Genomic DNA, 15251 nt, shown 5'->3' on the forward strand with positions numbered 1-15251 from the left:
GGCTCCGGGTGGGGGACTTCCCGGGCCGCGGGCGGACGGAAGGGGTTGGCTCCCGGGCGCGTGCACGTCCAGCGCGGGGCCCCCGGGTGGAGCGCCCCAGGCCCGCGCGCGGCGGACGACGACGACGACGACGACGGCCGCGGCGGGGGGGGTGGGGTGGGGAGGGGGGTGCAGTGGCTTTTCGGAGTTTGGCCCGAGCTTCCCCGCGCAGCGGGGCACCGGGGCAGGCGTGTCGCGGCGCCCTCGGACCGCGGGATCCGCCTTCGCTTTCCGCCGCGAGGCTGAGGTCACGGAGGGCCGGGCGCCCTGCAGAGGCCCCGGGGGCGACACCGCCCCGGACGCGCCACTGACGCGCTTTCGAGCGCTGGCTCTGCTTTTCACACTTTCCCACCGCCCGGAACGCCCCGGGGTCCGAGGGAGCGCGGGGGAGCCTTTGTGCCTTCTCGGTTTGCTGGGACCTTGTCTTCAGAAGAGAGCCTCCCCACCCCTTTCCTCTCGAAAGTCTTGTGGTTTCCCTAGAAGTCGGAAGGCGGTGGAGAGAGCTGCGGAGACTTCTCTTTAGCCGCCTTTCCCGTCCCGAAACTCTAAAACCTCAAGTGTTCGACCGTAGGGAGATATTTGGGGTCAAGGGGAAGCAGCGAGCAGCGCATTCCTTCTCCGTCTTCCCTCCCACCTGGCCCACGGCTCCCTTCCGCCCCTGACTCGGGCCGGCGCCCCGGCAGGCGCAGCGGGCCGCGGGAGCGGCAGGGTTAAGCCCTGGAATGTGGCGGCGAGGAATGTGCATGCAGATGAGCCGAACGAGGGGAGGAGCGGGTCGGGGCGGGCCCCGGGCGGGGCGCATGCTAATCGCATGCAAATGAGGAGACCGTCGCCGCCACGGCCGCCGCTCCGCGGAGCTTCCCGGATCCGAGCCCAGACGGCGGCGGCTCGGGCAGCCTGGGCGCCGCGACCCTCGGCGGCCACAGGGGGACGGGGAGGAGGAGGAGGAGGAAGAGGCGGAGGCAGCGGCGGCGATCGCGAGGAGGAGGAGGAGGAGGGTTCGCTCGCCTGCTCCGACGCAGACATGGTGGACTGATCCCCGGCGGGGCCGAGAGCAGGGTTTCCTGAGGCGCCCCCGCGCGTGGCCCCGCCGCGCCCCGCGCCCCGCAGCCCCTCGCCGGCGCCCGGGTCGGGCCGGGCAGTCGCGTTCCCGCCGCGTCCCGCGCCCGGTCCCTATGGAGGCGCCGCTCGCCGGCGAGGCCGCCGACCATGCCTAGGAGGGCCGGGAGCGGGCAGCTGCCGCTACCCCGGGGCTGGGAGGAGGCCAGGGACTACGACGGCAAGGTCTTCTACATCGACCACAACACCCGGAGGACCAGCTGGATCGACCCCCGGGACAGGTGGGCTGCCGGGCCGCGGGTGGGCGCGAGGACCCGCCTCGGAAGCGCGGCGGCGGCTGTTGTCCGGGAGACCTGGCCGAGCGGCGGCGCCCGCGGCGCGGGGGGCGTGGGGCGTCACCGGCCCGGGGTTCCGAGAGGGGTCCCGGGAAGGAGGCGCGGGACCGTTTGCCCGAGCCGGGGCTGCGTCAGCCGGCCAGGCGCCCTGGAGGGGGCCGGTTGCAGCCGCCCCTTCCAGGGCCCTCTTGGCCACCCGCTCTGCGACGGCCCCGGGACCTTTAGACACTCTGGGCGCAGAGGGAAGGGTGGAATTGACGCCCTGGGCGGTCACAGTGTCCAGTTCACGGACCCAGAGGGGCCCCCTGAGCCCTGCTCTGAGCTCGCCTCCGCCTGAAGTTGGCCATCAAGAGGCTGGAGGGTCCATTCGGCCTGGGAGGCGGGGCCCGGCCCTGGGCCTCCCGGAGGAGGAGGCCTAAGTGCCAGGCGGGGCCAGCCAGCCGTCCAGGCCACCTGTGGCATCTCTCTGGCCGTCCTTGGCTCCCAGCCTTGCCTGCACGTTCTTGACGGGGCGCGCCATGGTCGGGCCGGAGGCCCTGGGCCTGAAGGGGCCCCGGGCACCCTTCCTCTCTGGGCCCTGCTGGTGGGTGTAACTGACTTTGCCCCCCAGAGTTTAGAGACGCTCGTTTGGGGGTTTACTGCTTAGTGTTTATCTTCACCTGAAAACTTGAACTGACTCTCAGATCTTGAAAAGGCAGATGCTGTGTTGAAGTAAGAAGTGGTGAAATGAACGGTGGAACCGAACCTTGGTTATTGAGGAACGCTGACTTGAGCTTAGCGTGGTTCCATGTAGTTTTCAACACACTTTTTATTCCTGCTCAGAAGTGAAGAGGAGACACGTAACAATATCATCATCTAAGAAGTTCAGGAACTGAAGTTTAGCTGAATGTTCACAAATGTTGTTTCTCTTCTCCATCTTTCTGTTTACCTTGAAAAGGAAAATTTCTTATAGTTAGAATTATTGGAAGAATAAGAGGAGATATTCCTAATTGTAAATTTGCAAACTATTAAGGAGGTATTCCTATTTATAAATTTAAATAATATACCATTAGGGATAATTCCAAATTTTGGATGTTTATCATTTCTGAAATTTGTTTCCACCTTTTTATGGAATGTGGCCTTAAGGGTTTATAACCTTTTTAGGTGCTTCTCCTATTAAACATTCCTCCTTTTCTCAATTTGAAGCTGAAATAGTTTCATACTTTATGTTCTCAGTTACTTTTATCTTAAGAATATTGTTTTTGAATGCTACTAAAGAGCAGTTATAAGAAAGTCACAAGTGACATTATAAATTTATGGAACAATCCTTGTTAAATTATCCATGAAGGTATCGGTTTAGGTTTCCCTCTTGAAATGAGAAAAGGCACCTGTGCTGAGGTCCTGTCTTGCTCTAGCCTGGCTGCGTGTTGCTGACCTGATGAAAGTTATGACAAGCATCACGCCTTCACAGTCTCTCCAGATGTATTAGATGTTGTCATAAACTTCACGCTCCAAGCCAGTTATTGCACTTTGAAACTACTTAACAGATAATAAATTTCAATGATGATGGTGTGCACCCAACAGTGGCTTTTAAGGCACCTGTATAAATATTTGACTTTTACAGTTGTATGGTAATTCTTTCTGCGTTCTGATACTTGGAGTTTCAGGTTATTGAAACTGCAATGCATTCTAGATTTTAGATGCATTTTATGCATCTATGCATTTTAATGCATTTTAGATTCTCTTTTACTTCAATTTACATGTTTTGTTAATATCATCTCATTTGTGTTTATTAGCAAGGATTACAAGACTGTGTAATGCCTGGGTAAAGCAAATAGAAAGTGAAGTAAAATTATATGGCTTGGCTTATCTTTCTCACTACTTCTTAAACAAGTTAAGCATGTCTTTTATTTAAAATTGTTAATGGATTAACAATTATCATGAACTCTGTTTTTAAGAAACTGGGTAACCAGTTCATTTGATGGGGACAAACAGTTTTGACTAAGGTGATTTGTTATTATTCCAGTTTGCCTTGAAGCTGTTGGATCTTTAAGTATTTATAAATTTGACTGGTTATACATATTTCTGGATTTCAGAATTAGAGCTTTAAAAGACATTCTGTGAGATGAGTCAACATTGACATAGTTTAAATTTGGTTGTGTTTTATTTTAGGGCAGTGAAGTGTCTATAAGTCTTGCTAACTAGTGTAAGAGATGGTGGAAGAGGATATTTGGAGGAACTATTACCTCTAGGCAATTTTGTTACACACTTACCAAACATATGGGCAGAGGGGTGTTGCACAGGCCAATTGGAATGTGCCCCTTCCTTTACAGGATCAAATTACAAAGCCTGAAAAAAAAGTGACTTGCTAAACTGTGGGTCTGCAGTACTTTTGAACTTTTAAATCCATTTCATTAAGATGGTCATGATGATTTACCTAGTCATATTTATGTTAAGAAAGATAATTTTGTGTTTTTCATGGTCTATCAGAATTCGTGAGGTATTTCTGATTGTATAGGTAATTATGCAGATGTCATGGGGGGAGGCTGGGAGATTTCACAAGAACATAATTTTATTCAATAAGTAGAGATTTTAGAATATTGAAGTATTATTTTAAAATGCTCTTAAGCTTTTGGAGGTCCATTACCTGATGCAGACTCTGCTGCAGTGTGATCAAAGCTTTGCTTGCTCCACCTTTATTAGCTGAGAAAGCTTAGATGAGTGTCTGAACCCCTCTAAAGCGCCATTTTTCAACTCTAAAATGAAGATCATACCACCAACCCCATGGAGATGTTTGGGGGCCCCTAACTAGTGCCTCACCAAAGAGTAGTAGTTGTGTTGTCATTCTGATTTAGGAACTGATGGATAGTTCCGGTTACCCCTGAAAATAGTAGAGGTATTGCACACATTTTCTCAGTGTTTTCTGTGTGACAGCCACGCTGCTAAGCTCTTTAACTGTGATCTCATTTTATTCTCCCAGAAGTCCTATGAGGTAGGTGCTGTTATTATCTTCCAGTTACAGACGGGGAAATGGAGTCACAGGGAGACTGACATTGTAGTTAAATGTGGAGCCAGGGTTCAAAGGCAGATAGTCTGACTCTGGAGCCTGTGTCCTTTGTCATTCCTCTAGTCTTCCTGGACATCTGGGCATGCTCAGGGGTCTCTGGATGGAGGAGAACCTCTTCGCCCAGGGTTGACTTTTCAGGCTGATTGACCAGTCTTTTTAAAAAAAATTTTTTACTTTTATGCAATTTTTTTTTCATTTTATACAATTTTCAAAGGTTACTTTCCATTTACAGTTATTACAAAATATGGGCTCTATTCCCCATGTTGTACAATACATCTTTGAGCCTATCTTACTCCCAGCAGTTTGTACCTCCTACTCCCCACCCCTGTCTTACCCCCGCCCCCCGCCACTGATAACCACTAGTTTGTTCTCGGTATCTGTGAGTCTGCTTCTTTTATGTTATATTCACTAGTTTGTTGTATTTTTAAAATTCCACATAAAAGTGATATCATACAGTATTTGTCTTTCTCTGTCTGACTTATTTCACTTAGCATAATACCCTCCAAGTCCATCCATGTTGCCACAAATGGCAAAATTTTGTTCTTTTTTTATTGCTGAGTAGTATTCCATTGTATATCACATACTGTATACCACAGCTCCTTTATCTATTCACCTGTTGATGGATACTTAGGTGGTTTCCATCTGACCAGTCTTTCTTGGTCTTCAGAGGTTCCTGTCAACTAGGTAGGGTGGTCTGACCCCTGAGCTGGCCACGCAGGGTGAATGCCTTGGGAGTGTGGGTTGGGGACCCAGCCGGCTGACCCCACTGAACCACGGTACCAGTCCACGTAGAACTCGGAAGTTCAGTGCACTCTTGAGCACGTTAGAAGTTCAGTTTGGGGCTCTGTGTCAACCTGCATAGATTACAGTTTTACTGTAACAGTCTTGACTTTGCCCTTCCTCTCCACCCCCCGCCCCCCGCCCCCACTCAATCCTGGGGAAAGCTCCTCCTCTGTGACTCCTTGGTAGCCCTCTCCACCCCAGGTAGACCAACTGTTATTTTGCAGGTCTGCTCCCTCACTCACCTCTTATTTTGCTCACCGTGGGCACCCTTTGACTGCACCAAATGGTGTTTATGGTGGGCCATAGATCATGGCCAAATGGCCTGGTGCTTTAAAAGAAAACTGTATTCAATGGGAGAGAAAAAGGTCGCATGATGGATTTATTTGCCTCTTGGAGGAGTAGGTGGCTAAGGTGGGCAGGGCTCAGAGACAGGATGAGTGGTTTTACGGACTCCCAGTGGAATTCTGTTTGCTTTCCGTCCTCGGATTGGACGTTACCCAGGGTTACAATAACTTTGTCTAGTTGAACTTAAAAGAGTTGCCACCACACAAAGTGACTTTACATTCAAAAGGGCTGATAGGCCATAATCTCTGGTTTATGGCTTGGATCAGATGTTGAGCAACCTGTACTTTCTAAATGAAGCGAAGAAATCCTGGGGGCTGGGGCTGGGGGACAGCGAGGAGGAAGAGGATGTCAGCTGGGTGTCACCAGTGTCTGAGTTAACTTTGGCTCTCCACGTCCAGTTTGTGGCGCCTGGTCAGGCTGTATGCAACTCTCTGCTGTCTTTCTTTCAAAGTCAAAGCAAGTACTTTTGCTAAACCTACTTACTGCTGGAGTGTGACTTCTTCAAAAGGCCTCATTGCTTATTCCTGCCCTCTGTATCCTTTGTATCTGGTAGATGTTAAATGAATGTTGGTTAGGTCAGTTGATACAGAAAGTTTGTGAAGTTAATGAAAGAATACTACTAGTTGAGCTACTCTTGTTTCCAATTTCTTGTTGTTGGGTTTTCATAACTATAGCCATAACCACCAACAACCAGAGACAATTGATTTTCCAGTTAGATTAAAAATAATGAGAGAATTAAGCTGCCACATTTTGACTAACAGTATAAATATGTGAATTACTTACAAGAGCAGAGGACACAAAATCAGCCCCGATGGTCTTAATCACAACCGCCCTTGTCATATGGGAGTTGTCCCTCTCCAGCCTCCGTCCAAGTCTGGGTGCCAAGGGCTTACTATGATTTGAGTGACTATGGTATTTGAAGTGTGGAGAGGTTCTTAAAAGAAGGTTTTTTTAAAAAAAATCACTATGGGAAGCCCTAATTTAAACTAACCTATGCTGTCTTCCAAAAATTCCTGACAGAATTTTTCTTGTTTTCAACAGTTTGCTGTGATGTTAGCTGGAGAGAGCAGTGGTTGCCCCGTCCATGACTGAGGTTCCTTCTCTGACTTTACTAGTCCACAGTTTGCACCTTAATTTTGTTGGAACTCTCAGGACGATAATTGCATTGTCAAGAAAGACTATTATTTATGAATAGGTAATTTTTTTTTTTTTTTTTTAGCAGCAAATCACTAAATTGTGAGCTGCTACGTAATCAGCCACTGTGACATGTGGCCTTCAAGCAAGCCAGGATTTCAGTTTCCTGTGGGCAAGCCGTGGTGGGCTGGCAAAAGCGTAGAAGCTGCTCTGCAGCCTGACCAGGCCCTGTGCTGCCTGCCTCCGGGGCCTGGAGATGCTGCCTTGTGGATGGCACTTGCTCAGTTTTTCAGAATAGTTAGTTGTCTGTAGGAAAATGATGCCACCACTCTAGAGGAGTGTGACCAGGCTCATTTTGCTGATGGGAGTTACCGAAACATAGGAAACAGTGTTAGCCCTGATGAAGTGTAACTTCCTTGAGATAGGGCCCTAGTCTTGTGTATGCGCCGGTCCTATGAACTTGATTGAAATTGGTTGAACTGATTTCTTGTTAGAATTTTGGACTAATTTCTTCATCCATTTCTTCTTCTTCTTTTTTTTAAATAAGTCTATTTATTTTTGGCTGTGTTGGGTCTTCATTGCTGCGCGTGGGCTTTCTCTAGTTGCAGGGAGCGGGGGACTACTCTTTGTTGCGGTGTGCGGGCTTCTCATGGCGGTGGCTTCTCTTGTTGCAGAGCACGGGCTCTAGGCACACAGGCTTCAGTAGTTGTGGCACATGGGCTCAGTGGTTGTGGCTCGCAGGCTCTAGAGCGCAGGCTCATTAGTTGTGACGCACGGGCTTAGTTGCTCCGTGGCATGTGGGATCTTCCCGGACCAGGGCTCGAACCCGTGTCCCCTGCATTGGTAGGCGGATTCTTAACCACTGTGCCACCAGGGAAGCCCTCTTCATTCATTTCTGAAGTGCCTGTTACTGGAAAAATCACCACAGAAGTATAAAGAGTAGGAATGAGATTTTTAAAGGCACAGTGTGTGTATAAGTTGTGGGTTAAAAATAATTTACCAGCTTCCCGGACTTCCCTGGTGGCGCAGTGGTTGAGAGTCCGCCTGCCGATGCCGGAGACACGGGTTCGTGCCCCGGTCCGGGAAGATCCCACGTGCCGCAGAGCAGCTGGGCCCATGAGCCATGGCCGCTGAGCCTGCACGTCTAGAGCCTGTGCTCCGAAACGGGAGAGGAGGCCACAGTGGTGAGAGGCCTGCGTACCGCAAAAGAAAAAAAAAAGACTTCCCAAATACATAGCTTCAGAATGTTTTCAGTGTCTTCAGTGGCTTTTTTCCCCAGTTATCTATGTTTTATTGATATAAAAACATCACATAAAATTAGCCATTTTAAAGTGGACAATACAGGGGTTTTTTGGTACATTCACAGTGTTGTGCAACCATGATCATTATATAATTCCTGACCATTTTTATTACCCCCAAAAGAAACCCTGTACCCATTAAGAGCTCCCTCCCCATCCTTCCCCCACCCCTGCTGCCTTTGGCAACCCCTAATCTACTTTCTGTCTCTATGTGTTTGTCTCTATGTTTCTGCCTATACTGGACATTTCATATAAATGGAATAATACAGTATGTTTCCTTTTGTGTCTGGCTTCTTAATGACATTTAGCATAATGTTTTCCGGGTTCATTCATGCTGTAGCATGTACCAGTATTTCATTCCTTTTTATGACTTTGAATAATAAGTTGTATGGCTATACCACACTTCGTGTATCGATTCATCGGCTGTTGGACATTTGTGTTTATTCTGCTTTTTGGCTGTTATGAATAATGCTGCCATGAACATTTATGTATAATTTTTATATGAATATGTGTCTTCAGTTCTCTTGGATAAAATACCTAGAAGTGGAGCTGCTGGGTCATATGTTAATTCGACGTTTAACTTTTTGAGGAACTGCCAGACTCTTCCACAGCGGCTGCACCGTTTACATCCCCTCCAGCAGTGTGTGAGCGTGTGAGCGTGTGAGTGTGTGAGTGTGTGTGTTCCAGCTTCTCCACACCCTCACCAACACTTGCTCTTTTCTTTTCTTTTTTTAGTAGTTCTGGTGGGATGAGCTAGTATCTTACTGTGGTTTTGATTTGCATTTCCTGAAGTGTTTTGATAGCCTCAATATGACCCAGGGTTTCCTCCTTTATTCTAGCCTTTTAGCCTTTGCGGCTCTACCCACCTTTTTCGTGCCTCCTAACAGGCAAAGGAAGAAGAGTTAGGGGGAATTAAAAGTGGAATCTACTGGCAAAGTACATATTAATTTTTGTCTTCATTTCAAATATGATATATTTTAAGAGGCATAGATGTGAATCACATAGATAATGAATCATAATGTGTGCGTGTACGTATACAGCCAGCTTATTCAAGATCATTTGCTCTTTAAAAGCTTTAAACTAGTAATATATAGTAAGAATTAAAATCATTTTTATTAATTTTTTTTTAAAGCAGTTGGAGGAAACCTAACAAACATAGCCTCAGCCAGGTGATCAAGGTAAATGTCAACAGTGATAAGTCGTGTTGATGTACCATTGATATGATGTGATGCCCACTTTTTCCTTGCGATCTTTCTCCCAAAAAACTATCAAAAACCCAGTCTAATCATGAGAAAAACACCCATTAAATCTCAACAGAGGGCATTTCACAAACTGTCTGACGAGTATTCCTTAAAACTGATGTGGTCATCAAAACCAAGGAATGTCTGAGAAACTGTCACAGCCAGGAGGAGCCTAAGGAGACAGGATGAATAAATGCAATAGGGTGTCCTGATGGGATCCTGGGACAGAAGAAGGACATTAGTAAAAGATAAGGAAATCTGCATCTTAGTTAATAACAATGTATCAATGTTGGTTCATTAATTTTAATAAATGTACCATTGCCATAGGGAAAAACGGAGGGTGGGATGTATGGAAACTGTATTAACTGCTTGCTTTCTGTAAATCTAAAACTGTTCTAAAAAAATTAGTTTACTTTAAAAAAATTTACAGAAAAACACACAAAACAGTTGGAAGTGTTTTTCTGTAGTCAAAGTGGCCGTACTATATAATTATGGTTTTTTGGTATACTTGAAAAGCAGGGGGGGCTAACTAGGACCCAAGGGCCAGATCCCAGCCTGCAGCCTTCTTTTTGTGCAGCCCTCCAGCTAAGAACGGGTCTTACACCATTAAAGGGTTGTAAAACAAACAAATAAAAACAAAGAAGAATATGTGTCCAAGATTGTATGTGACCCATAAAGCCTTAAATATTTATTCTCTGGCCCTTTCCAGAACCTCTGATGTAAAGTGAGATGACAAAATCTTTGAAATATTTTATTCAAACATTTAAAAGAAATATTAGTCTTATATGATAAAATGGCATGCTGGTCAGTGATCATTGATCATAGCTTTCACAAGTAACTTGGACTCTAGGGACTGTTGTATAAAAATAAATCAGACATGGATGCTGAATTGGAGGAGTTGCTTTGCTTCTCTTATTACTTTTCTTCTAATGACATGCAGCATGCTACTTAAAGTTTTCCAAACCCATTTTTCTCTGATGTAACTGGAATTATACATAGGGACAGAAGAGAAACAGGCAAAAAACCCCACAAACTTTTGGAAGTCCCGTAGTTGTTTGTTTACAGTTTACTCTTGGCAGTCTAAATATTAACAGTGATCTGTTTTGATCGTTGGGACGTATTGATAGTATTTATAAAATCATACAGTTGGTGATGATGATCAAATAGAAAATAATTCCATGTACTATCTTTACAAAGCTGGTGCCTGTCACAGTTACAGGGTGTTCCAAAGATGCCATGAGGGCCTAAAACTGTTTCACGCTGCAAATAATTTTTCCTATACTATTAACCCTGATGTCAGTCAAGAAAGCATGGTTCTGAGAAGACAGCAGTGAGTAGCGTTGAGAACGGAGCCCACTGGGAAGTAGACCAGGAGCAGAGTAACCGAGCTAAGCTCTGGGAGCTGTTGCTTTTCTCCTGTAACATGGGAGCAGCTACAGTGGTCCCAGAAGAGAATTTGCACAGAGGTGTGCATTTAACCTGCCTTGATCTCACTGGGGGTGGAGGTAGGAGATTTAGTTTTGAAGAAATGTAGACATTATTTTGACTTAATAGTGACTTTTAGCTAAATAAGTCTCCCTCGTATTATATTTCTGGAAAAATGAGTGTGTTGGGGTTTAGCAGGCGGAGAGGCTTTCCTCCGTGCCGCCGGTGCCTCTCTGCGCGTGCTGTTTTCTCTCGGGCTCAAACTTGAGTAGTGACACTTCACGCTGTGGGAAAGGTTGGCCTGGAGGGATTTGTGCTATAAACTCCTGATGAAGATTCTGACTTCGTGAGTGACCGTGGAATTACTTTCCTGACACTGCTCCATTTTATGCAGGAGGGTAATTTTCTTAAGTGGCACTGATATTCAGCATAGTTTAAAGCATGCTCGAAAATGTTTACTCTCAAAACCTTGGAAGAGCACACAGTTTCATTTAGTACCAAACTTTACTTTGCAGTTTTCTTAGTGTTTTGGTTTTAAATAGAGATAAATTCAAATGCCAGTCTTTTTTTTTTCTTTGAAATTATGACAATGAAGGAATGTGTGGAATCCGTATTGTACGTGCTGTCCCTGGGTTGTCAGTTTTGCCAGCTTCTAGGTTCAGGTTTGCTAATTTTTGGCTGGTCAGTAATACTCTCTACTCTTTATTCTTTCCCTTTTTGCTGATTTTCAGGGTGTTTGGACTTGTTAGAAACAGATCATTAGCTTACTCCCCTCATTGCCTCCCCTCCCCCTTTTCTGCTAAGTGACACAGCTAGTGACAGCTCTCAGAGGACAGTATGACTCTAAACCGGCATTTAACTTGGCTGAATGTTTAACATAACATTAGTGCCCTGTTTTGCTATTGCAGCTCCAAAGACCACAAAGCTAACTTGATTGTCTAATACCCCTTCAGTCCTTTTCCCCTCTAAAGGTATGCCTTTAGATTGTGTGTGGATACATTATTGAGAGATTTCCTGAGGTCTCATGTGTAAGGAGCGTCCGTGTGTCTGCATCAGTAATGTTCTCATATATTGATTTCAAGTCACTTGGGGGTGGAGACCTGCTTTGCGTGTGTACCGTCCCTTTGTGCCCCCTGCTTAGCCTGCCTGTCCCCCCCCCCCTCCCGGGACACTTTGGAACAGTGCAGAGCCCATACTGATGGAAATGAAATGCAAGTTTTTGAAGGACCCTTGCCTTCTTCCAGCAGCTTCCACAATCTGTCCCCAGCCCACTTTTACTGACTCGGCCTCCTAGTCATTCACCCACTCACTCACTCATTCATTCAGCCATTCATCAAACATTTATTGAAAACTCTGTGTGCCAAGTACATGTCTCTTAGGGACATAGCAATGAATAAAATCTGCAGGGTCTCTGCTTTGATGGATTTTATATTCTAGTCTGGGGGAGACAGATTATAGAGGCAGTACTGAACGTGTCTTGACGAAAATAACCAAGGTGCAGTGATAATGCTGTCGGTGGGAGCTACTTTGAGTGGCGTGGTCAGGCCCTTCTGAGGAGCTGACATTTAGCTGAGCCATGAGGATAAGAAAGCACCATCCACGTGAAGATCTGGGGCAAGAGTCCAGGCAGAGGAACAGGTTAGGTGCCTAGCCCTGCTCTGTCTAGTATTCAGTATGATAGCTGCTAGGAGTATGTGGCTATTTAAATTAATCAAAATTAAATAAAGTTAAACATTTAGTTCCTCAGTCTCACTGGCCACATGTTAAGTGCTCGATGGCCACGTGTGCAGAGATAGAGCATTTCTGTCGATACAGGAAGTTCTGTCGGACTGCACTGTCCTAAAGTGCTAGGGAGGTTGGTCTGTTCAAGGAACTGAAAGGGAGCTGGTGGCTGCAGTGCAGAGATGGGGGTGGGGGAGTGGGAGGGCTTATGACGGGAGGCAGAGAGGTGGAAAAGGCGTCTGATCATGTATGCCTTGTAGACCACCCACATTTTAAGGGCATCCGGGAGCCATTGGGGGGTTCTCCATTGAATGGAGGAATGATGGGGCGTGTGTGTGTGTGTGTAAATATGTTCTTACCCATTTTTTAAAAAAGAGATCATTGCTCTGCGGAGAAGGAATCATAGCAGCTATTGCAGTGATATAATCTAAATGAGAAACAATCAGATCTTGTACTGGAATGATGGCTTTGGTAATAGATTGGGGATATGTTTTTTAGGTGAAAGTGAAAGAACTTACTCATGGTTCAGGTGTGTGAGGGAGGCATAAAGAAAAGAGAGGGATGGAGGACTTACTGATTTACGGATGGGAAAAGGCCAAGGAAGAAATATGATTGGTTGGTATCCAGTTACATCAGCGATCCAGAGTTCTGTTGCAGATTTATAGGTCTGAGATGCCTGTTAAGACATGTACGTGCAGATGTCTGATAGGCAGCTGGATGCAGAGTCTGGAGTTTGGGAGACAGCTAAATTTGGGTTTACATAGATAGTATTTTTAAATTGTGGGATGGGATGAGACTCTTGGGAGAGAAGGAAAAGAAGAGGTCTCAGGGGCTTGCCTGGTGGCGCAGTGGTTGAGAGTCCGCCTGCCGATGCAGGGGACGCGGGTTCGTGCCCCGGTCCGGGAGGATCCCACGTGCCGCGGAGCGCCTGGGCCCGTGAGTCGTGGCCGCTGAGCCTGCGCATCCGGATCCTGTGCTCCGCAGCGGGAGAGGCCACAGCAGTGAGAGGCCCACGTACCGCAAAAAAAAAAAAAAAAAAAAGAAGAGGTCTCAGGACTGAGCCCTGAAGCATGCCAGTATTTTGGGGGGAGTGAAACCTTGTTCCAGCTAAGACAGTGTATTTGTTCTCACTGGAACATACCTTATACTTTCCACCACTGTGCTAAAGATGATGATGATAATGATATATGCACCATTTGTTGAGCCTTCATATATGTCATTTCAGGCTCCATGATGGCAGGTCCTGTGTCTGTCTTGTTCACTGTTGTATTTCAGTGTTTGGTTCTGTGCAGCTCTTAATAAATACTTACTGAATAAATGAAACCTTTGACAGGAACCATTAGCACCCCCATTTTAGGAAACTGAGCTTAATAGGTAAAGTGGCTTGTCTCATGGCACAAAGCTGTTAAGCAGAGGTGGCCAGACTCACCTATGTCTGTCTGACTTCAAAGCTGTGCTTTTCGCTGTGTGTGACCTCCAGGTACCACTCAGAAGAGCCCTTGGCCTTGGGTTTGGGGTTGGAGGTCACAGCTACCCTTGAGGACTTAATTTCAACACTTGAAGCTTTTCCTCGACAGCTCAGCCCCAGATCAGCTCTTCCAGATTCTTTAATAGAACTCTTGTCTTTTTCATTGATTGAAATCCTAATGGGCACTCTGTTGTCCGAGATTGCCTTGGTTTCTCAAGTGTGTAAATTACAGACCTTGATTGGAATTCTTTTTTACCTTGACTCTTGTAGTTGAGCTTAAGTCCTGAGGGGAAAAATCATCTCCTTCCGTAAACTGCCTTGTTAGAGTTTGCTTTACACTACTTAGATTTGTATTCAGGCTCTGGCCTTGGTAAAAGGGAAGCGATAGAAACTTAGTGAGAGTATGGTATATTTTTGTTTGATTTATTTATGCTGTGAAACTTACCTGGAAGAATATAAGCACTTCACTAAGATGGTGGTTATAAAGGAATCTTTAAACTTGTACATTCCTTATCCCTGTCACAAAGCTACGCTGTTTTTGTATTTGTGATAGCTGAACAATATACTCTGTAACTGCTGCTATTTGGGAATCTAGTATTCTTACATTTCTACTTTTGACTCCGTTTGAGATCCAAGTTTGTGAATTTTAATTAAATGCTTAGATTATGCATGTGAAAAATCTTTTGTTCCTGTGTTGCTATGAGCAACAGTTGTTAAAGTTAATCTTCCTTTTTAAAGGAATTGTGGGCAAATAAATACATGAATTTGAACAGGTTAAAAAAGGTCATCATTTAATGTTGTGAATGTTCTGCCTATAAAATAAATTGTTACTATGACCATATGATCATGGTGAGGGGAGGAATGCGGTAGAAGTGAATTTGACAAAACATTCCTAAAATACTATTCAAATGAGGAGAGACTACAGGCTGCAGCCGAGTTAGCCAAGCATTGAGCCGTCCGACTGCGTTTACTATTGTGGCCGAAAAGAAGCCGCGTGTAGTGGTTTGCATAGAAAACCCATGATTTATCTGAAATTTCCCAACTTTCTTTTCTTTAAAGCTCTGTCTCTCGTCCTCCCCTCACCACACTTTATCTCCTTCCTAAAGACTTCTTTTGTCCTGATGGTATTTGTTTCTTTGCTCTCCACCCTACTTCAGCCTACATTTTCCTGACTCCTGGTGACTGCTTGCTGTTTGACTCTGTTGTGTGATTTTCGATCCGACTCCTTTGTGCTGGTTAGACGAGCAGTGTTTACGTCAATTAGCAGCGGCAGTGAAGGCACAGGTTGGCCCATCTGAAGGGAAGTCCAGAGCTGGCCTGGCAGTGGAGGCTGCTGGATGGATTTCCCTGAGTTCA

At 46.0% G+C, this 15251-nt stretch overlaps 1 protein-coding gene across 1 annotated transcript in view; it reads left to right on the forward strand.

Annotated features, from left to right (window-relative positions):
- The first annotated feature begins 1157 nt into the window (after positions 1-1157).
- The window catches only part of WWC2 (WW and C2 domain containing 2), a 154332-nt gene continuing 140238 nt past the window's right edge, over positions 1158-15251 (forward strand). Inside the window, exon 1 of the mRNA XM_059049161.2 lies at positions 1158-1379. Coding sequence (XP_058905144.1) covers positions 1249-1379 — 131 coding nt within the window. The 5' untranslated portion in view covers positions 1158-1248. The remainder of the gene's footprint in view (positions 1380-15251) is intronic.

This window comes from Kogia breviceps, chromosome 20 (genome assembly GCF_026419965.1).
Source record: "Kogia breviceps isolate mKogBre1 chromosome 20, mKogBre1 haplotype 1, whole genome shotgun sequence".
Lineage (NCBI taxonomy): Eukaryota > Metazoa > Chordata > Mammalia > Artiodactyla > Physeteridae > Kogia > Kogia breviceps.